The 24,940-nt window shown below is 35.5% G+C and overlaps 1 protein-coding gene across 6 annotated transcripts in view; it reads right to left on the reverse strand.

Moving 5' to 3' along the window:
• Helz (helicase with zinc finger) overlaps window positions 1-24,940 on the reverse strand; it is a 151,555-nt gene that overhangs the window by 34,106 nt on the left and 92,509 nt on the right. For all 6 annotated transcript variants that reach the window (XM_047544352.1, XM_047544357.1, XM_047544356.1 and 3 more), the window contains 6 exons: window positions 23,062-23,245; window positions 20,865-21,093; window positions 13,803-14,007; window positions 7,881-7,932; window positions 6,816-7,006; window positions 4,791-4,998 (listed from right to left, as the gene is read on the reverse strand). In XM_047544352.1, the coding sequence (XP_047400308.1) occupies window positions 4,791-4,998; window positions 6,816-7,006; window positions 7,881-7,932; window positions 13,803-14,007; window positions 20,865-21,093; window positions 23,062-23,245 (1,069 nt within the window). The remainder of the gene's footprint in view (window positions 1-4,790; window positions 4,999-6,815; window positions 7,007-7,880; window positions 7,933-13,802; window positions 14,008-20,864; window positions 21,094-23,061; window positions 23,246-24,940) is intronic.

Below are 24,940 nucleotides of genomic sequence, written 5' to 3' on the forward strand. Positions count from 1 at the left end.
CAGTTCATGAGGTCATAGGTAGGTACTAAACCTTGAAGGCATGTCCTTGAAGGGGATATTGGAGCCCTGGCCCCGTCCCCCTCTCTCTTTTTGCTTCCTGGCTGTCATGAGGTGAACAGATCTTCTCTGTCTTTTGCTCCTACCATGATGTATTGTACCACCAAAGGCCCAAACGATGGGGCCAATTAGCCATGGACTGAAACCTTTGGAACCATGAGCCAAAATAAATCTTTTCTTCTTCTCAGTTGTTTTTCTCAGGTATTTTGTCACAGTGATAGAAAGCTGACTAATATACCAAATAAAGATATTCTAAAAGATATTCTGTAAAAGTAATAGTAAACTAAATATAAATGCAGGATAAATGAATAGTAAGGGGTAATAAATAGTAGAGGAAGCAAGATTAATGTTTAAAAAAGTATAATTAGAAGTTAGGGATATAGTTCAGTGCTAGAGCACTTTGCTGGCAAGTGCATGCAAGGCCCTGGGTTTGATCCCCAGCAGCAAACAAAACGAAAAGAAACAAAACCAAACCAGCATAATTATGATAGAGGTGAATAATTTCACATGTGAATAGTTTTTAGTCTACAAGAATTAATTGCTAAGTATTCTGAAATTCCTTGAAGGAATGCTTGATTTGGGTTCTTCAAAAACACTCTTTTGGGGTTGGGGAGATAGCTCAGTTGGTAGAAGGCTTGCTTGTCAAGTACAAGGCCCTGGGTTCAATCCCCAGCACTGCAAAAAAAAAAAAAAAGAAAAATTCTTTTTGGACTGCCGCTAGAATTTTGTAAAATGAATTATCAAGCCACAATAGCAAGATAACAGAACCAAACCTAACTAAAAGGCAGAGACTGTCACATTGAATTAAAAACAAAAATCAGGCACCAACTACATGCTATGGAACAGAAGTATACTTTCTCCCTTTTTAATCATGTTCTAGGATGGAACCAAGGGCGTTATGCATGCAGAGCACTTGCCTTACTATTGATGCATCCCCAGCCTGGGGAAAGTACTCAAACACCAAGACACAAATGGATTAAAAGTAAAAGACCTGCCATGCTATCACTAGTCCTCCCAAAAGCTAAAGTTGGCTACAATGATATAAAGCAAAGAGCTCCGAGCAAAGAACAGTAGCAGGTACAAGAAGGCCAGCCATTCCATAATGATAAATGAGTTAATTAATCAGAGGACAACATCTTAAATATTTATCACCTAATACCAGAACTTCAAACTTCACCAAGAACTGATAACACATAAAGAAAAATAGACAAGAATTACATTTAGAGTTTTCAATTCCCTTCTTCAGTAATTGACAGAAAAAAGAGACAAAACCTGCAAGGATATAGTGAACAACCCTACGGAACAATTTAACGTGATTAACATCTGAAAAGTATTCTAAGCTTTACAAGTGGAACATTTACAAAGACAAACCATTGTATCAGTCAGTTTTTCACTACTGTGATTAAAATACCTGTCAAGAATCTCACACACCTATAATTCCAGCGGCTAGGGAGGCTGAGGCAGGAGGATCAGGAGTTTGAGGCCAACTTCAGCAATTTAGTGAGGCTCTAAGCCACTTAGCAAGACCCTGTCTCTAAATAAAATATAAAAAGGGCTGGGGAGAGGGGTGGCTCAGTTAAGCTCCCTTGGGTTTAATCCCCAGTGCCAAAACAAACAAACAAACACCCCCACCCTCACTCCCATCAAGAGCAACTTAGAGAAGTAAAGGTTTATTTTGGCTCATGGTTTCAGTCCATGGTCAGATAGCTCCATTGCTTTGGGTCTGAGGTGAGGCAAAAAGGCATGGTGGAGCTCAGGCAGCCAGGAAGCAGAGAGTGAGAGGAAGGGGATGGGGACAAGATATAGTACCCAAAGCCACGTCCCCAGGGACCTACTTCCTCCAACCATCCCCCCTCCCCTCCACAGTTTTCACCTCTTCCCAGTAATTCAGTCAAATTATTAATCCATTAAATGGATTAATCCACTGGTAAGAGTACAGTGCCCGTGAGTCAATCATCTCCCCCAAAGTCCCACCCTTGGACACTGCTGCTTGAGCTTTTGGGGACATTACAGATCCAAACCACAATGACTATATTCTGTGCTGTAAAACAAATCTTGATAAATTAAAAGGATTTCTATGATACAAAATGTTCTCTTATCGCAATGAAATTAAATCAATAACAGAAAAATTCTTAGAAAATCTTCAGTAATGGAAAACTAAAACTCATCATTCTATACAATTCATGAATCTAATTTAAGAGAATTATAGAGCATACCGAACTAAATAAAAATGAACATATCAGAATTTTTAGAACATACATACAATTGAAGAAAAAATATTATAAACTAAATATCTATATTAATCAAGCTTTCACCTTAGTAAAATAGTGAAAAGTCATACATAAAAACATTTTTTAAAGAATTAAAGACCTTTAAAAAAAAAAAGATATATATATATGCCCCGTTCACAGATTAAAAAACTAAATATTGTTAAGATGTCAATCATCCAAAATTGATCTAAAGGCTTAACACATCCCAATCAAAATCTTTTCTGATAGAAACTGAAAAGCTGATTCTAAAATGTATAAAGGAAAATACCTGGAAAAGGCAATTTTGAAAAAGAAGGATCAAGTCAGAGGACTTATACTACCTGCTTTCCTGACTTTTATAAAGTCATAGCAATTAAGACAGCATATTTGTCATGAACACAAACATATGCATTAACAGAAGAAAAAAAAGAGTCCAAGTATATGACCAATTAATTTTCAAGAGGGGCACCAAGGCAGTTCAACGAGGAAAGGACAGAATTTTCAACAAATGATGCTGGAACAACTGAACATGAACCAAAACAAAACCAAAACAAAAGAACTACCAAAAAAAAAAAAAAAAAAAAAAAAAAATCAAGCCTTACCTCACATGAAATACAAAATGTAACTCAAAATGGACCTAAAGTAAGAGTTAAATGTCTAAGACTTCTAGAAGAAAATAAGAGAAGATCTGGTGACCTTGGGTTAGACAAAGATTTTTTTTTTTTTTTAGATACAATACTAAAACATAATTCACAGAAGAATAAATAGATAAACTGGACTTCATCAAAAATAAAAACTTCTCTTTGAAAGATACTCTTAAGAAAATAAAAGGAAAGTCAAAAGCCATGTTCTGGGAGAAAATATTTTCAAAACATAAATCTAATTAAAGTTTTGTATCTAGAATATTAAAAAAAAACTCAAAACTTGGTAAGACAAACAACCCAATAAAAAAGTTAGCAAAAGATATGAATAGACTTTTCATCAGAGAAGATACAACTGTGGCAAATAAGCGCAAAGAAAAGATACTCAGTTTCATTAGTCTTTAGGGACAAGCAAATTAATGCCACAGCAACGTGCCATCAGATACTCACTAGCAAGGGTAAAATAATAGTCTGACAATTCCAAATGTTGGTGAGAATGTGGAACAAAGGGAAATCTCACACATTATTGGTAGAAATGAAAAACATTTCAGTAACTTTGGAAAGTAATATGCCAGTTTCTTTAAAGTTAAAAATGTATTTATAATATGCACAGCAATCTCCCTTTTAGGTATTTACCCAGGAGAAATTAAAAACATGTTCACATGTATGTTCATAGCAGCTTTATTCATGAGAATCAAAAACTAGAAAACTAATGTATCCATCAACTATGGGTGAATAAACACATCATGGTGCACCCATACAACAGAATACTAATCAAGAGTAGGACTGGGGATATAGCTCAGTTGGTAGAGTGCCTGCCCCGCAAGCGCAAGGCCCTGGGTTCAATCCCCAGCACCGCAAAAAAAAAAAAAAAAAAAGAAAACAAACAAAAAGAGTAAAAAGTAGGGCTGGGGTTGTGGCTCAGTGGTAGAACACTTGCCTAGTATGTGTGAGGCACTGGGTTTGATCCTCAGCACCACATATAAATAAATAAATAAAAATAAAGGCATTGTGTAGATTTACAACTAAAAAATTATTTTTTAAAAAATGTACTTAAAAAAAAAAAGTAAAAAGGAGCAAACAACTGACACATACTACCTGATGAAAGATCAAAAGCAGTCAACACAAACAAACATAAACATCTATATACCCTACAATTCCATTAACATGACATACTAAAAATGAAATACAGGTACAGGGTATTGGTTGCCCAGGGTTGGGCTAAGGGGATAGGAAAGACTGCAAAGGGGCATCAGAAAGCTTTTGGAGGTGGTGTAAATATCCTGTACCTTGATTTTAATGGTAGTTAACAACTCTGTGTATTTACTAAAACTCATCAAACCATACATTTTTAAAGGGTAAATCTTACTGCATATAAAGTATATTTTCATAAACTTAACTAAGAAAAACAACAGGTAATTATTTTCTTATCTATAAATCTGGTAGATTTGCATAAGAAATACGTATTTTATATCAATTATCCCACAATAACATTAATGCTTAGTATATTACAAGAATATTTTGGGTTAACAAAATTGGAGAGGACTTTTCTTTACAATTTTAAATGACACTCACTTATGGCACTCAAAATATAAAAATTTAATATATTTCAGGAAATTAGTGAAACCAATCATAAGAGATAGGGTTTAACCTAAGGAACCCTCTGCAATTACATGCAAAGTTGTACCTGTGTACATATTTATGTCATCTGAAGAGAGGGTCCATGGTTGTTATAACAGATTCTCTCTCTCAAAGATTTCAGTAATCTGTGGTTACCAATAATACCGTGGACAGAACTCTGCATGCCATCAGTTCAGGAACATGTGTATAGCATAGAACCTACCATTTCGATTTTGTTCATTCTGATCCTTCTCCAGATGCTGATTCTGTGGCTGCCCTATGCTGACAGGTGGATGATGTCCAAGGCCATAAGGTATAGGAGATCCCCGTCCATGTGTGTGTAATAGATTCATATTGTAGGCCATTGCTGCCTGATGTGTAATAATTCGAGGATCAACTGCAAACCTACCCTGGTATCCTGTCCATGGTACCTAGGTGATTATAAGAAATAAAATAATTGCATTAAGTATATTTTGGAATGCAAACTGCTATAGTACTTTGATTAGAAAAAAGTGTACACCAACACAAAGGATAACTTTATCAAAATGAGCATTTACAAAGGCAGTGCTACTTAATGGTAACAATTGGTAGAATCAAATTGGTATGTCTTGGTGAACAAAAGAAGGCTCCCTGAATCTTTAGTGTATAAGAAAAAAATGGGTCACTTTTCAGATTAGGAATAAATTGAGGACTTTATTCCTTGAGCCATTAAATCATTTTACATTCTTGAATCATTTCCCCTCAATATGAATTGTATGCATGTCACAGATTAGCATGAAAATTATCTTAAACCATAACTGCATGGTTACATAGTTTAATAGACTTAATTAGAGAACAGGAGGAAAAGTGAAGGAAGAATTTAATCTAAGGTGTCTCAATTCAAAAAGTCTATCATTTAATGTATATACGTATTTAATTATTTCATTTATAGCATTTAAAGTTCACTTATTCATTAATTCGAATAGGTCATTACTTCCATTAGTGTTTTTGATTAATTCAAATCTACTTTAAAATACAGAAACAGAAAAGTTGCTTAGGTGTGTCTAGACATATGAGCTCTGTATATTAACATAAAAGGAATAAATAGAACACCTGAACTACTGCTCCTATTATTTTATTACAATATAACTATTACATGCAGACTCTTAGGAATCTTATATAATAAAAGCCTCTCTGCCCTAGTGAAGTGAATTTTAAAACCTGAGAGACTTACTATTTATAGCTGATGATGTATAATGTTGCCAGGCTGGGAAGAAATAACTTTGCTAAACTCTGAAGTCCATGGGGAGTGGGCATGAATTACCTATTTCTTACTGACAATCACTCTCCATGGCTGCCATGCCTGTGAACTACCACAGTCAACATGGTTACAGCATGTTTGCAGTTGAGTATTGTCCCCTTTTCTGTGGTGTGGGTGGGGGTGCCAAAGATCTTTAGCAATGATTACTTCTACCTGAAATTACAGTTCTTAACTTAAATGAAAGAAATTACTTCCTAGGCCCAAACTGCTGAATTTGGAACTATTCATACACACCTCATCGCCACCCCCACACCCCCACACACACACTCACACAAACTAACATAATATTTTAAAACCCTAAAGGAAATAAAAAATGGGTTTATGATATAGTATGGAAGCTGTCTGAAAGCCCGTATCCTTAGAAAGGATTCAGAAATGTTTTTAAGTAGCAGAAAAGTTTCATAAGGACTGGAATTTCTCAAATTCAGATCTAAGAGAACAAGACTACCCAACCCTCTCTGCCTCCTCCAGTGAATTCTACTTCTCAGGAAGATTTTGAGACTTATGTAAAAATAAAAAACAAAAGACAAAAGTATTATTTTTCAAAACAAGAGATCAAGTTACTAGCTCTGTTAACTTTAGGTTCAATTTCCTCAGAAAAATATTTTAAAAGAACATAAAACCTTCTAAATCGAAACATCCAACTTACAGATTTACTATATTTCTCTAGGAGTATAGTAACAAATTATAAGCCACAATGACACATTTGTTTGGTTGTTTCAAAATTCAACAGTTAAAGATAAGTTACCTTAAAAGGTTAAAAAAAAGAAAAAGGAGGTTGGAACTGGAGACAACTCAATCATAGAACACTTGCCTAGAATGCTGGAGGACCTGGTTTCCATCCCTAGAACCACCAAAAATATAAGGTTGGTGGAACACTGAGATTATCACTAAATTTAGTAAAACTTATTTACTTTATATTCAATCATATTTCAAACATCTACTTACAGGTAAAGGCACCGACATAACTACATTTCCTCCATAGACAGCAGGTACATAAAGAATACTTGTCCCAGTGTGAGGATCTATTCTTTGAACAGGGCTCGGAGATTTTCCCAAATTTGGGTGAGGTCCAAGAGGGGGTGGAGGAGTATATGCTCTAATAGGATTGCCAATCAGTACAGAAGGATTGGGAGGAACTGAAAAATAAACAGAAAAAGGATGCACTCAAGAGCTGTACATATTTGCCTAGACAAAAATAGTTTAAGCACCCAACAGCAAAAGGTATTTCTGAGATATGCCATAAAATAGCTTAGAATCAAAGAATTATCAGTGTGGAGGAGTAAAACATGTTAAAAAAACAACCATTTTACAAAATGTTCTCTAAAATCAGCTCAGGCCAGAGAGATGCCTTTCAAGAAAGAAATTCGTGTGTATATACACTCCTAGTAAATAGTTCTCTGGGACCAGGAAAACATATGATTCTTCAGAATAAAGTTTTGACTTGCAATATAATATGGTCACATACAAAATGAAGATTAATTATTATTTTAAAAGCATAACTCTGCAACATTTAAAATTATTTAAATAAATTTTATCTTCTAATCTAAATGATCTGACATTTGTTTGACAGAAATAAGTCCTGAAAATTTATGCTGCATAAAGGATTTAAATGGTTTTTCTCAAAACTCCTGGATTCATATGCTGATGCCTATAAAATGATCCCTTTTCAAAAATGACACATCAATGTATTGACATAAAAAATAAAAGATTAACTAAGGTTCCAAAGTGACTGTCCATGTTTATGATTTCTCAAGAAAGAAAAAGGAAGAGAGATGTTGAGGGATCCTCTTTCACACAGTGAAATCTAGAGTAAATCTCATATATCATAAAAGCAAGTTTTCGGGACTGGGGTGTGGCTCAGTGGTAGAGTGCTCATCTAGCGTGCGGGAGGCCCTGGATTCTATCCTCAGCACCATATAAAAATAAAATAAAAGTATTATGTCCACCTACAACTAAATAAATAAATAAATAAATAAAAGCAAGTTTTCACAGGAAAATTCTTCCACTTACCAATTCCATCATTTTGGAAATGATCATTCTGGGTATGGTGGAGGCTTTTTCCCTTTAAAGGAAAAAAAAAAAAAAAACACACAAATGTATGATAATTTGAACATGTTTAGTATTAGAGAACAAGAACCCTTTTCCTAATTATATACAAATTAAATGTAAATGGTAACAATTAAAAGTAAAAACTGTGAGTCTATAATCAGTAACTATTAGATTGCTTTGAGTCAATGTTTTTTACAAATATTAGGACATGGCTATTTCAAATACCACTGCTAGGCCCCCAGTTTCCTTTTTCAAATGAAGGCTATCTAAAATTCTTTTTTCAATGAATTTTAATTAAAAAAAAATGCAACCTACATGATTGAAACATAAACTTTATTCCTTTGTAGCTTCTCTATAAATATTCCAATTAAATGACAAAACATAAAAATTGTTTTTCAAAGGAAAAATTTCAAGTATTCTATTTTTGGGGATGACAATCTTTAAAATAGTAACAGGATTATAAACATGGTTTGGGATTTATGGCATTTTGAGTATGATTCATAGTATCTGAAAGTACAAAATTTTCTAAAGGAACAGGAAAAGAGGCTCTACAATTATTTGCTTGAGAGAGAACCTAGCTAATTGCTAGACAGAAATTTGGCAATATATATTAGAAGCATCAAAAATGATATACAGTTTAATCCTGTAATTGCTCTTCTAGGAATTTATCCAAATGAAATAATCATGGATTGGGGCACAGATGTTCATCATGGCACAGTTTATATGTGTGACAAATGTTAACAATCCAAATGTCCATCAGTGGAGGATTTATTAGATAAAGCAATGGCAGATTACTATACTGATATGTTTTTCTACCATTAAAAATTATAACATTTGAGCAGAAACAATATTTGAGAGACAGTGCTCTGAAGTTCTGGACAGTTTTAAGTCTCTTCTTAATGAAAAAATGTAACTAACACATGCTAAGTTGGCTGAAGGAAAAGTGGCACATTATGCACTTACCTCCAGATAGACACAAAATTTATTTGTACATATCAGAAAATTAAAGGGGATAATGTCTACAGGAGGAAAAAAAATTCATTCTTGACTAAAGCAAAAACTACAGTGATGCTTCATTTATCTACATACGCAACTGTCACAGACGTTAAATACTCAGAACAACAGGAAACACCTAAGGTTTAAGGTGTGTTGGTTATGAGTAGAGGGTATCTATGACCTAACTCTTAAAAAGTCAGAAAAAATAGCCAAAAAAGAATCATAGTTGGTCCATTAACCAGAAAAAAATATTCACAGTGACTGGCAGTAACTATGAAAAACAAACTTCTGAGGAACAGAGAATAGATTAAGAAAGGAGAAAAAGTGATAAGAAAATGGCAAACACTGAGCCGGCAGGAGTAGGGGGTAAGATCAGAAGCACAGCAATTAGAAGTGACAAGAGCAGCCAGAGGCACACACACTGACAGAAGAAAGGAAAATCAGTGACACAGAGAGATAAGATAGTTCCAAGAGGATAACAAACCATTTAGATTTCGTAGCCTCCAAACCTATCACTGTGGCTTGCTAATGACCCATCAACCAGGGACAACTATGTAGAGCAAACCACACAGAAAAAGCACAGCAGTTTGGTCAGAATGTGGGAGGCAGAACAGCACCCCAATGATGTACACACTATAAGCCGGGGTCCCATGGACATGATGTGTTAGGTGGCAAAAGGGACCCTGCAAAAAGAATTAACGTTGTGCACTTAAAATAGGGAAAGTAGCCTGGATTATCTGGTTGGACCCGATCTAGTAATATGACCCCTAAAAGCAGAGAAATCTCTCTAGCTCAGAAAGGTGCAGCGTAAGAGGAAGTAAGAGATGTGGTAGAAGAGGTTCTGTGGGACAGAAGGAGGCAATGCACTGCTGCAGGGGTACCTCTGAGAACCAGCAAGAGGCCTCTTACAAGCTAGGAATGCCACCAGCTGATAGCCAGCAAGGAAATACAATCGCAGGAACTGGATTCTGCCAACAACCTGCATCAACTTGGAAGCAGATTCTTCCCAAGGCTCCATCCAGGTAAGAGCCCAGTCAGTCAACACCTCCATCCAAACCTTGTAAAACCCAGAGCAGAGAAAGTAAGTAAGCCAGTCCAAACATCTGACCCAGAGAACTATGAGATGACAAAATGGTATTGTTCAAAGTCCCTATGTTTGTGGTAACTTGTTACAACAGCAATGGAAGCTAATACGAAGAATAAGCACAATCCAGGGAACTTACACTGCACAGCTGGAAGCTGCTGGACAAAAACATCAGCGCCCTGGGTTGACTAGCATCTTTTAATTTAGGGGGTAATACAGAGCAGGAGATTTACTGAGTTTTTTCAAAATAAACTGGTAGCTTATAAATAAAATAATAATGTAACAATAAGCTAGAGATAACGATATGTAAAAGTCATTCCAAAACTAATTTCATTCTAATAATAAATCTCAGAAAGCATGCTTACCTTAGGCAGAACGCCAATTAATGTGTCAGATTTTTTAAGCAAAAGTTAGTTCATGTCATCCATTGTTTACATTCAAATGTCATTTATGTCATCTACCACTTATTCATTCAAATATTTATTTTTTCGTTTACTTGCTTTTTCCCATTTATTCATTCAACAAATGTTTACTGAGGGCCCACCACATGTCCATCCTGACTATCTAGGTAAATAAGCCTGACACATTTTCTCATCACTGGACAGTGAGATATAACATCAGCAGTTGGGTACCAATGGTGAAAAACAACTAACAAACTAAAATATGTAAAACAATGGGATGGACTTCAGAGGATCCATTTTTAAATACTATCTATCTTCTGGGTCATGTTCAAATGAAACTGGCCATATTTGCAAAACTTCCCAACACTGCTCCTAGTAAGTGCCCTAGAGTAAATGAGATGAGGACAATGCATTCCTTTGCATGTAAATTCTGCAAGCTTCCACAAAACACATACTTTCCCATAACTGATGTCTGGAGAGAGTGTAGTGATGAAGGCCAGACAGGGACCACCTCCTCCCAGGTCCCCTGACATTTTGTACCTTGGCTAAATCTGACCGCAGAAATCTTAGGGCAATAAAGCTACTTGGTTTTTGCACAGCTATCAGTATGTGTTGTTGCCAAATAAGTCATGAGGAGGCATGCACAGGAATACTTTTAGCCATCATGCAACCTTGGGGTGATTTTATTTACATGAACCTTATTGGGATTTACGATTCTATTCTAACATTAAAGATACTGATACTGATTTAATTGTGTTAAAATTAAGGACACTTAAAAAAATATAATGGCTTGGCATCACATTTCAGAAATACCAAACTTTTCTATAATGAATTAAATCCCCCTTCATTAAGATTCTTGCACATAAAATAAAATAACTGGGATTTGTTTCAAAATTCTCCAGCATACACATGTAATAGTAATAGGACGGGGAAGCAGGACAGAGATGAAATCAGATTAAGTTGGTAAATAATTTGGTGAGCTACTGACATAGATGATAATATCTATAGGATCAGTGGAAAAGATTTTCTAAAAAATTTAGGATACATTTGGGGAGATAGTTGCTGTGGCTTTAATCATACAATCATTTCATTGAAAGAAAACTATTACATTATGGATGGCCATAACCATTATGCACTATCAGATACTTTCTTAGCATCTACTATGGGCAATGAAAGGGGCTAGGCACTAAGGGGTCATAAAACATACAAAATAGGATTTTTGCTTTGAGGGAGTTTTTGATTTTGGAAAAATTAATATAAAACCTTTAAAACAAAAACAAAAGGCAAACTGCAGGGTCTTGCTTAAGATCTGTATGTGTGGCATCATGGCTTAAGTTTAGCGCCAGCTACAGTAATAACTTAATGTTTAGGTTGCTCAAATAAGAGTTTATTATAGTTACTCTACAGTACTGAAGAATGTGCAAAAGGGTTACAACGGTTTTACAACATTTTAAATAAAAACCAATAAAATCAGGAAGTTTCTACCTGGGTGCCCTACTCTTAATACCCTAAGCTACTTGCTGTCCCTTCTAGACATGCCGTCTGTTCTCTCAAATCACCTGTCTTTTGTAAATGCCTGCTATAGTTTGGATCTGGAGTATTCCTCAAATGGCTGTGTATTCAAGGCTTGTCCTTAGCTTGACACTATTGGGAGATAGCAGCCCCTTCAAGAGGTGGGGCAGGCCTAGAGGCGGTCTTCCAGTCACTGAGGGCATGGCCTTAGAGGAGACCATGGGTCCTGGCTCCTTCCTCTCTTTTTCCTCTTTCACTCCCCAGACATAAGATGAATGTTTTGCTCTGCCACACACTCATGCCAAGAAAAGCAACCACAGGCACAAAGCAATGGGGTCAACTGATCATGGACTATAACCTCTAAAACTGTGAATCTTTTCTCTTCGAAAGTTGATTATCTCAGGCATTTGTTACAGTAATGAAAAGCTGACTAACACAAAACTCTTTCTTAAGCTAAGTTTACTCATTTACTTAAAAAATATGTCAAAGCACCTACTATGAGCAAGATATTGCTCTAGGTACAGATGCTAGGGTAGCAAACAATACAAACAAAAATCTGTTCTAAATGAGTTATATTCTATTTTTTTACATTTTCCCCACTCTCCCACTCTATCTACTGAATAAACTCCTGAATAAGAGAGCTCCGTGGTAGAAATTGCCTTGAATCTTCCTACTTCCTCTGACCATAAAATACCTCTTCTAATACCTGCCATAAGAGAAATAAGCAGTTAATTTGCTGATCTGTGCCTCTCTAGCACCTGGCACATAAAATAAACTCATTTATTCAAAATGCTTAATCCTCTGATAATGCCAACTCATTAAAGCATTATTGCACATTATGTGCATTTTTGTTTACCAATAATATACAGCAGTATGTTAGCACAGAAAGTAGTTCTCAGCCTAATACCTATTTAGCCTAAAGACTTTCAAAATACAAGCCATTCATTATTGCCAACACATTAGGTGGAATAAAGCTCGACACTGACTCTTTCAATTCATGTTAATACGTTTCATACCAAACTGAGGACTATAAATGCACAAAAATACCAGGGTAAATACTACACGTGCCATTCTCAGAACCTTCCTTTTAGGATGCTAACAGCGAGAATATTTTTTAGGCACTCTAGAAAATAAGCCAGCTGTCTCTGCCCAAAATAACTGCAGTTCAAAAGTGGAAAGAGCTTCAACTCTCCCAACCCCGCTCCCTCTGACAGGACTCTTCCTAAAGAACAAAAATAAGTCAAAATCAATCTTTAAGAAAATGGCCAAATTTCCTCAATGTCAAATACCACTTGAAATGAATCAGCCATCAATGAAAGATTAGACTTATCTTCTTTATACAAATATTGTTATTATAACATAATCCTTGTAAATAATATGCTGTGAGTTCTAAGATACAAGATGTTTTAAACTGTGTTGCTTTATTCACATCTCAGCTGACAGATAAAACAGGTCTATCAGTAGCAGGGACTGGGAAGTTATATTACATAAAGGATACCAGAAGTTTTCAGGTACTTAAAACTTTTTTTTTTAATGTACTTGTTTTAGCCGTAGATGGATACAATACCTCTATTTTATTTATTTACTTTTTGTGGTGCTAAGATTCAAACCCAGTACTCACACATGCTAGGCAAGCGCTCTACCACTGAGTCACAACCCCAGCCCCAACTTAAAACTTTTTGAGGATGACTATGACCTTAAGTAGGTGGTGAAAAAACAGTGTATTTTTATTACATGTTCAAATCTAAGCAAATTCCTTGCAGAAACTGCTGGCCACCAAATGCAGCCTTCAATTCCAAAGCTTAAAGTAACTTGCAATCCAATAAACCTTGATGCTGTGGCTCTTTTCTCACTCTTTCACCTCTTCAGCTTCATTAACGGAGGCTTTACCTTGGGTGGTGATTGCTGCTGTTTGTTGCTATTTCCTGAATGTTGCAGTCTTAGCGCCCGGGGAATAAACTCAGGAGCCAACGGGTTCAACACATATGTCTTCTTTAGTTCTAAAGCCTCTAACTGAGCTTTGATCTGTTCAAATGTGATCCCATGTAGACTGTTATTTTCATGACACAGGGCGATAAACCGCTCCCAAAACTTCCTGCAGAAAGGATTTAGAAGATCAGGATGAGACCACAGAAAGGAGTATAAAAGTAACTAAAGATAATTTCAAATTCTGTCTCCCCACAGTCCCAAACTCTTAAATCCAGCAGTTGCACCTTTAGGTGCAATCTTCCTACCCAATCATAAATTTCAGAAGTTTGGTGCTTAAACTATACCCATGTCTTGTAAATAGTACGATACACAGAAAAAGGCTTGCAAATAATTTTGGCTCATCAATGCAAGTTACAAGGTCAATGCTCAATTATCAGTGCCAATACAGAAAGATTTTTTTTTAATCCACATTAACAACTGAGGATTTCAAAGTTAATGTTAAGTCAATGGAAACATTGTAAGTACTTCAGGGCATACTCATAAATATATATGTGTATCTACACACACGGTCAACCATGCTTTGGACAACAATAGACTGTATATACAACAGTGTTCTCTCAGATGTTATCACCAAGAAATGGGACAGCTGTCTTAGTTTGTGTAAATATACTCTAAGATGGTCCCATAAAAAAATCGCCTAACAATGCATTTATCAGAACATATTATCAAGCAATGCATGACTGTAAATACATGTTACATACATATAATGTAATATAATTTTTGATTCAAGTTAATATTTATATATTTATATGACTTATAGTGTCAAGGTAGCTTGGTGCTGGATGACCAAGAAAGTCAATTCAGAAAATAAATTTGTACCACAAAGTAGATAATTCTCATGAGGATTCTTTAAAAATGACCAGTTACTCCTATATTTTTCTCTTAGCTGATGCTTGTCACAACATCTTATAACATTAATTGACTAAGTTATGAGTTTAAAAAAATTATGGAAGATACAGGAAGTTGGAATACTAATTTTAATGTTGATTATTTCCTAATCAAATTAATATGTAGTAAAGAAGAAAATGCATTCAAAACTTATTGCAGTTGCATATTGTTATTCTTTTTCTATGTATTTTTTAGTTGTCGATGGACCTTTATTTTATTTATTTGTGGTGCTGAGAATCGAACCCAACCCCAGTCCTGCATATTGTTATTCTTAAAGTTTTGAAAACAGACCTCTAAACACTAAAAATATTAAATACTCATTGTAAGACAACATATAAAAGGTTTTTAAATTTTAAATGACTATTTTAATATGCATACCTATATTTAACATGAGGTTCAGATAATATTTTATTATGCTATACAAGACATGGTCTTTCCAAGCTGGTATCCTTATGTCCAGGTGGACAGCAGGTAACCAAGATGGCTTCAAGAAGCATAAATGGAAAGGTTTTTGTTATAAGAGTTAGTATGAGAACTGGGCTATTAATATATTCATGACACTTTGCTGAGTTTAATGCTGAACCATGTTCCCTTTCATATGTGTCTACCATCTTTTCTAACTTTTGTTTTGTTTTTGTACTGCTGGGGCCCAAACCCAGTACCTAGCACATGTTAGGCAAGCACTTCACTACTAAGTTACATATCTATCCTTCTTTTCTAATTTTTTGAAGATGGGTTTAAAAAATAGGTCCAGGGGCTGAGGATGCAGTGCAGTGGAAGAGCACTTGCCTAGCATACATCAGGCCCTGAGTTTGATGCCCAGTACCACAGAAGAGAAAGAAAGAAATATGGTCCAGAATAAATTTTTAGGCCTATATGTAATAACAGGAAAAGAAAAAAATACTACAAATATTAAATGTATACTTCTTACTATAAGGCACAAAAGCTAACAAGAATTATTCAGTTAATGGAAATGTGTGTTGCTAAGATATGTACACTGAAAAGCTGTACTTCATTTTTATTCTGAAGAAGCTTCTGAAGAAACCAAGTTTCCTTCTCATGGTAACATGAGAAAACCTGAGGAAGGGTTATCTCTAAGACAGCACTTAGAATTGAAAGTTCATAAACTTCCACTCCCTTTGATTGGAATAGCCACAACATTCAACTGTATGAATGTTTATCAACAAAATTCTACTTCATACTGTATTCAAAAGGAAGAGTTTGGGTTTTTTTAATTTTTCAGTCTAACTGATAAAGTATTAGTTTCATAGTGTGGCATTTTACTTTTGTGTTGGACTTTCAAAACAAACAAGACAAAGAAAAAAATGAACTGGCTCTTACTCTCTTGCTCAGTTTATAATATCAGTTCAATATTTTCATTTCCAGTTTAGGTGGCCCAAATGCCAGATCTTGTTCTACGTTTAAGCTACCTTCTTCCACGCTACACCCTGTGCCTTTACTGCCCTCAATGACCTCAGCTGCATCACACAAGAGCTGAAGCAACACTGAATTAAGCAGAGCCTTCAAAGAACATCACACTTCATAAGAAGTCAATGGTTCAGTGACAGTCTTTGTCTATAAGATTCTAAGGAATTAAAAAAAAATTACTTTTGAGCTAAAGGATCCATTTTACAAGTAATGCTAAATACTAACTATAAATTAATCAAGTTAAACAAGTTCCAAAAGTAATCTGAAATTTATATTTCAAATCTGTCTTGTTTTCTTATTCTTCCATTGACAGAGCAAACAAGTCCCTAGTTCTATCACCCAGAAGCTATGTTGACTCTGGCAAACCTCTCCTTATACCTCCTTAACCTCTCCTTATATCTCAGTTTCCTCATGTGTAAAATATGGCATTAGCAACATTATTATTATCATTCCTTATTATTGAAAAGACTATTTCTCACTTCTAAACTTTCAGAGAAACATATTTTTTCCTTCAAAAACCCAACATTTTGGGATCTACAGCTGCGGCTCAGTGGCAGAGCACTTCCTTAGCATGTGTGAGGCACTGGGTTCAGATCCACAGAACCACATAAAAACAAATAAATAAAATAAAGGTATAAATTTTTTTTTTTTTAAATCCAACATTTTAAAGCTAGAAAAAATTTTTTGCTCTAAGTGAAGATTCTTTCCAAGACTATTCACATAGTCTGAATTCCCAAAACTTTACTGAAGTGCTACACATGGCATGATGAGGCATTTCTGAACATTCATCACTGGAAGATCACTTGAGAACTGATTATATTCATAATGAGGCTGAGAATTCACTAAGGTTATGTAAAGCCTTCCCAACTCTCAGCACCTTCCCTAAAATGTTTATGCTTACCATTTCTCTTTTCTAGTTATATTGGTTTGGGAACCCAAATATGTCTGCATTGTAATATAATTTTAGGTATTTCAAAGGACATGTCCTTCCTTTTAATCACTGAAGAAAAACATGAATTCATAAAGTTTGATTTTGTTTTTATGCTAACCTTCTTCTAGGATCACTAATAAAACACTGAAGAATCACTTGAATAAAAATAGTTTTAAAAAAATCAGGCTGGGGTTGTAGCTAGTGGTTGAGTACTTGCCTAGCATGTGTGAGGCACTGGGTTAGATACTTAGCACCACATATAAGTAAATATAAAACAAAGGTATTGTGTCCAACTAAAACTAAAAACAATATTTAAAAATAAGAAAATCAAAGGCACTCCTCAGCCCCCTCCAGCAGGATCCTGGCAAAATTTTAGGACATATTTGAGTCAAGGACCACTCCCTAAATGTCCCATGAGCAAGGTTTTATTGCAGTAGAGACTAGGGTTGTGGAAATAAGGTGCATTAAGTGCACAAATTCTTTTAAGTTCAAAATAAAGGGCTTCATTTCCAAAGCCCTCCCTTATCCGCAAGAACACTTTTCAAGACCCAATGTATACCTGAAACTACAAACAGTATTGAAACCTTACACACTGATTTTTTCTATATATGCATATCTATGATGAGGTTTATTGTATAAATTAGGCAAGTAAGAGATTAACCAAAAAAATGAATAAATAAGAAAATCACTTGATGTTCTGAGGTCACTGTAATATCCCTTCTACATATATTCATGAAATATGTTTATATTTCCCCAAGTTAATGAAATGTGCTAATGAAGAAATTCAGTTAAAGGAAAGACCTCCTCCACACACAGCAGAGTAGAGAAATGTTATCACCATGTTATCACCCTCCCCTCATCTCCCTGATTCAGTGCAAAGCACGGATCTGTCGTGTATTCATCACTTCCTGGGAAAGAGCCTGAGTCGTGAAGTCAGTCTGACATCTGTTTGCATGAACCACATAATAGCCTTGTCACCTTGGGCAGTTATTTAAACTCTCTGGATCAGGCTGCCATTTCTAACGCAAATAAAACAGCCACATGGCAAGGTTGTTGGGATGACTGAATGAGGCAACGTGTGCAAAGCACACAACCCAGCACCTGGCAGAGGGAGAGCTGTCAGTAGGCGGCAGTCATTTTATTAGTAACTGCTAGCATGGAGAGAGAAGGAGGGAGAAGCTCACTACATTTATTTCAGACTAACAGAAAAATCCATATATATATCTATATATAAATCTATATACATATATAAAACTGACTTCTAAACTAAAAAAAATACACAATAATCATTCCTTAAAATCTTGATTACAATCTAGGAATATTATGCTAATATTTTTGTAAATATCAAAATGAAAAGTGGGGAAAGGGGTCTCCATTCTTATAGGTTCACATGCATTTTGAAATTAAGATTAAAACTTAAACATCCGTGTCTCAACCATCAACTCAGACTATAGACACAATTATACTATCCAAATAAAACACATCATTATTCCCATGTAGTTATGGAGTGTGTGATCCCCACTCTCCTGCCCCCCAATTTATTAGTCCCCTGAAATATTCTGCTTAGCAAATAAATTAATTTGAAGTTCTTGGCATATCCCAGCTAAGAAGTTAGAAATAAGCAATCAGAAGACCTAGTTTCAAGTTAAAAATTTGTCCTGGACAAGTGAACAGAGTGATTTCAGGAAGAATTCTTCACTTACTGGCACTGAGAAAGTAAGAATTCATGTGAAAGGATTAAAAGTGCTGATCTCATGCAACTGAGAGCATGATCCGACTTTATGAAAGGGTAATGGTTTCTTTAAAAATATTTAGGCTGGTAAATATTTGCAGTTACTTATACAGCCCAACAGTAATGTGGCCTCGCACTACTCTAATGACTTATTTCCCCAACAGTGTCTATTTGTTTTAACATCCCATTTTACATATGTGTTTTAATGTAATAAATTTTAATCAAACTATATGTGCTCTCACTTACCAAATGATAAATAAAATAACAATGGCAAAATACCATGGCAACATTCTAACCAAATACTTTCAATGGATAAAGTAACTAAAAAAAAAAAAATTCTCATGATGGGACCCAAATGCGTAAACTTGTTAATACATTTAGTTCTATTCATTTGTAACCTGGAAATTAATATATTCCTTTCCTTACATCTTGTCATTAGTGACTCCAAATGAATGGTAATCTATTTTTTAAATAAGAAATTAAGGACATGGTATAAACAGAACTACTTGCAGATACCTCAAACTTTGTTATTTTAAAAAGAAATTTGTTTTTCCTAATGCAGCCATAAATTAAGCGCTAACTGATTCTGTTGTGAACAGCTTTTCCCTCTAATGAAAATTAACTTCTTTTGGGGTTTTAAACTAATACATGTAGCTTATTCTTAAAGGTCCCAAACTGATCCCTTTCTCTAAGAAATTTTTTTCCTGCTAAACAGGAAAACAGGCAATAAATACTGCCATACCTATAAGGCAACAGAAAATGTGATTTAAAGAGTGTCATGTCCTGACAGTTTTTTCTACTTTAATTCTCACATGTTAAAAGAAATAATTAGTCAAGGCGGATTTTGGAATGTCTAAATTTCTTTCAATATCCTGAACTTACTGTGAAAGATACTACCACACATAAAAAATTTTAAGTAATCTCTGATGAATGTCATTATTTCTTTCCTTTTCATAAAAGAATATTACAAATTTCTGTTCAAATGCCTCTTTTAAAAATGTTAACATAGATTTTTCAATACTCCAAAGCACAAATTGAATAGGACTGGCCTCATAGAGTTTACATTCCTATCAACTAGTAGAAATCCAAGAATAGTTAGAGAAAATTTTTTTGTTTAGGTTGATATTTAAACCACATTTTAGTAGAAAATGTTCCTTATAACTATAGTATAATGAATACTAATCCTATCTAGAGACAAGTAATGGCCACTTCTAACTCCCTTAATTTTAAGATCCTAAGAATTTCCCAGATACAAAAAATTACTTATATTGAAAAGTCTTGAGAGAAATGACTACAAAGGGGAATTCATCAAAAATTGAAACTAAAGTAACAATAGAAGGGGGAGGGACAGCAGGCAATACAAAATTCACCCTCCCTCAAAGATACACACACATACACAAAACCACCCAGGCCCCTAGCACTATCCGCTCCTCTTCCTGGACCACATCACCCTGGACACCTTACAGCTCTCTCTTCCTCCCTGCCAAAGTTGGCTTCTCAGCAAGGCCTACTCTGAACACACCACAAACCAGTCTGCCCCACAGGATTCAGTCCTAATTCCCCTTAATGTCCTGGGTTTGTTTGTTTGTTTTTTTTCATTAAACTTACCAAGTATAATACTATACAATATTTTTTTTTTAGTTTATTGTCAGTCTTCTTTACTCCCCAATAAAATATAAGCCCCACAAGGGCACAGATTTTTGTCTGCTTTTGTTCCCTGATATATCTCCACTGGCTAGAAGAATGCTTGGAACATAGAAGGCACTCAAAAGTATCTGCTAAATAATGACTAAATTAATGAATACACAATTATGCATACAGTAAATATACCCAAAGTAATATACTTTTCCATTTTCATCAAATATTCTATAACAATAAGCCTGATTTTAATTAGCCAAGAGATCATAAACATAAATATATACACAGCGGTACAAATTACTTCATGTTTCTCTCTTTAGTGTCTCAATCAGCAACACATGATTACCTGCATCTTCCAATAGAACACAGAGCAATGGGATCTCCCACCACAGCAACCAGGGACTGCGCTCTTGTGATGGCAGTGTTGAGAAGCTTGTAGTTAGATAAAAAACCATAATCTAGGTCCTCTGTGGAATCTTCCAGAAGTTGCTCTTTCTTTTTAATTGGTGTTTGTTTATGCTTACAAGTATGTCTTGTACGTACTGTGCTAAGAAACAAAACTCTGAATTGTTTTCCTACAAAAAAAAATTTTTAAAAAGACTTGAGATTGTCATTCTAAATCACTGATATAAATAAAAGCATTGCATTTTTAAAAATGTAAGTGCTAGATAACAAAAGTTGGTGAGGATGTGGAGAAAGGGAACCCCTAGCACTACAAGTGGGAATGTAAAATGGTGGAGCCATTTTAGAAAACAGTGTGGCAGTTCTTCAAAAAATTACCATTTGATACAGCAATTCCAAATCTGGATATAAAATTGAGCAAGGTCTTGAAAAGGTATTTGCACACCCATGTTGTTAGCAGCATTATTTACAACAGTCAAAAGGTGGAAGCAACCCAAGTATCCAGGGACTTTGTTCATCCAGATGGAAGGACGAACAAAGTGTGTTATAGGTACATACAATGGATTATTCAGCCTTAAAAAAGGCACAAAACTCTGACACAAGCTACAATATGGATGAACTTTGTGTTCTAAGTATGCCAAGTGCAATAAGCCAGTCACAAAAGAACAAATACAGTTTGAACAAAAATCCCAAATCCAAAAGCTCTGACATCTGAAACACTTCTGATCCCAAGCATTTCATGTAAGTGACTCAGTCTGTTCTATATGATTCCACTTAGACAAGGCACCCACAACAGTGAAACTCACAGAGAAAGAAGAATGGTGGTGGCCATGAGGTAGGGGAAGGAGGAGTGGGGAGTTACTGTGTAATAGGTACCAAGTTTTAGCTTGGGAAAATGAAGGAAGTTCTGGGGATGGGCCTGGTGACGGCTGTGCAACAGTGTGAATGCACTGCATGTCACGGAAGTGTACACACAGGGTTCAAGTGGTGAGTTTTATTTAATGTTCATGTTAAAAGAAATGTTTAAATGTTATTGCTGGAACCTACCCTTGAGACTACCTGGGTCGAGGTCCCACCCAACACAAGGAGCCCTCCTTGCAGCAGGGCCACCTAACCTTTGGCCAACAGAGCACAGTTGATTCCACAAGGAGACCTGAGAGAGTCTGATCTGTAAATTTTCTCTTGTGCTCTTCTGAAAGTAACCTATGCATCACCTCATTCTATAACAAGTCTCTAAACATCTGAAAACAATTTCATGTCAGTCCTTAGTCTTTTCTTCTCTAAGCCAAACAAACCCAGTTCTTTCAACCATTCCTGACTCTCATATGGTAGTTTCTAGAACCTTAACTATCCTAGGTCTCTTCTGGGAACTTTAGAGTTTGCAACTAGTGTTCCTCCCCAAATGCCCACATTCAGTGTAATCTGGAAGCTGTAATCTGCAGAGATGCTCCCATGACCTGGACACTGTGGTGCTCTTTCTGATGTATGTTACCATGAAATCTAACACTGCAGCACTGAGCTTTTTAAGGGCTCACATCATAGTGTTGCTTCATATATTTAAAAGCACAAATTTTATAGCAATTCAGTACGTTAACACAATTTAAAAGAATTACTGCTAATTATTCACTTAGGGAATCTACAAATAAAATCTTTATAAGGAAATTAGTCCTTAAACTACAACAGCAGCATGTGCTGTTTGAGTATGGTAACTAAAGCAAACAGATATTATGCAGTATTATACAATGAGTGGTGGTCATAGAAAAAGTCCACTTGTTAATACTTCTTTATTTGTATATAAAAATTTAATAAACACATAAACAGGCTTTAATTGCAAAATTTTGGCATTAAATAACTTGGTATGAAGTGAATACATCATTGCTGATCCAAAGATCTAATATCATTTATAAGAATTAAAAATCAAATGTGAGGGTTTGGGATTGTAGTTCAGTGGTAGAGCACTTGCCTAGCACCTAGCACAACTGAGGCACTAAGTTCGATCCTCAACACACATAAAAATAAATAAATCAAATAAAGGTACTGTGTCCATCTACAACTAAAAAACATATATTTAAAAATCAAATGTGAATACACTTTAGGCCTTAAGTATTTAAATAACTTACTTTATTCCAATTAATACTTACCTTGAACATTTAGCACTCTTTCCACATTAACATCAGATAATCTCTTTTTTCGAAGTTCAGCACGTATCCTGAACACCTGATCAGCATATGGAGTCACCACACCAATACTGCCATCATCCAACTTTCCCCACGCTACTGGCCACTTTCTTCTTAACTCTTCTACACGTTCTACCACTTCAAATACCTTTAAACACACACATACATACATATTAAAGTTATCACCAGTGCTCGAAAAAAGAATACAGTAACTGAAATAGATTTATAAAGGATCCCATTTTAGCAAAAGTCATTTAAAAAAATACCTCTAAATGGAAATTACATTTTGCTGGTGTGAACCAAGTGAGAAAAATAAATTTTTATTCACATTTCAAACAGTAAAATTCTACAATAATGCAACCAGTGAAAACATGAAAACAGGAGACAACATAATTGGCCCCAGTCCTTCACCTAGGCTCCCTGCTTAACTGGGAACAGGTTCAAACTTCTGTGAAGGGAGAAGAACAGGAAAAAGATATGAAATTAGAGAAACAAGTCCTCACATAAGCAGTGCTTCTCAGTCTGCTCCCTCCAGATTAGGCCAATGAAACCAGCCAACTCAAAGACTCCTATAATCAGTGTACCATTAAGTCCCAGCAATACAAGCAGGGTATAGCACTGCCCACTCCGTGACTGAATAAGTAAGTGGGCCAGCCAATAGCCATCAGCTGATACCAAACACAGCTGGGACTGGGACAAATTTCCATCAGAGACAGACTTTCAGAATTCATAACCTTCTTGTGGTACAAGTTGAGCTAGACCATTTCATTATCTTTACAAAAAAATAACACCACATTTTATGCAACTGAATATTTTGGACCCTACTTATTGGATTAAGACAGGATTTTTAGTATAATTTGACCTTTTTAACTTGATGAACTGATCAAACAGCTTCAATGTACAGCATAGTGGGGGATACAAAGATTAATTAAACATGTTCCTTGCCTTCTAAGCAATTATAATCTATTTAGAAAACAGAGTCCCAATTGTATATTTATATATACATTCATATATAGCTCAAATCAGGGTCAGGCAAGACCTGAGAAACAGATAACAAAAAGAGACATTGTAAAACCTGTCTTTTAAATTCTACTTCAACTTTGGAGATGGAGTCTTGCTGTGTTGCCCAGACTGGTCTCAAATTTATGAGCTCAAGTAACCCTGCCACCACAGCCTCCCTAGTAGTTTGGACCACAGGTGCATGTCACCTTGCCTGGCTTAAGTATTAAGACAATTTATTCATCGTTTATTAATAATATCTATTTGAATTTGTAATGTTAAACATGCTTAGAAAATTTTGACAGTTTTTGTCTTTTCAAGACCTTGAGGATTACTGGCTGGGAAACAGTTCCTGTTTCCAGACACAAATTCAATGAATGACAAGAGTTAAGACTACAGTTGTCCTGTTGCCATAATGACACAACAGCAGGGGCACCAAATATAAAGACTGCCCAAGGACTCTTGGGCATAACAAACTGAACTAAACACTGGTTGGTGTTTTCACTACAAGAAATAAGAAAGGGTAGGGTTAAGTGTACTACAGCAAGGAATAAGAAAGAAGCTGTTTTTACCCATGTGACTAGACACAGGTAGATAAAACTTGGGAGACACCTCTCCTGTGTCCCCCACCACAGAGTTCCTACCACTAAGCAACATATAACCACTTCTCAACTTTATTCCTCTGTTCACAGCCTTAGATTCTTGACAGATAAAACCGTAGTTCAGATGGTGGTGTGAGAAGCTTAGGGAAACCTCTCTCCCAAGCAAGTATCCTTGAAGCTGGTCAGAACAGGTAAAGGCTCTGGAGATTGGTCAAAGAGTTCATCAGGAAAGTGAAAAGCAT

The sequence above is a fragment of the Sciurus carolinensis genome, chromosome 3, assembly GCF_902686445.1.
Source record: "Sciurus carolinensis chromosome 3, mSciCar1.2, whole genome shotgun sequence".
NCBI classification, from domain to species: domain Eukaryota; kingdom Metazoa; phylum Chordata; class Mammalia; order Rodentia; family Sciuridae; genus Sciurus; species Sciurus carolinensis.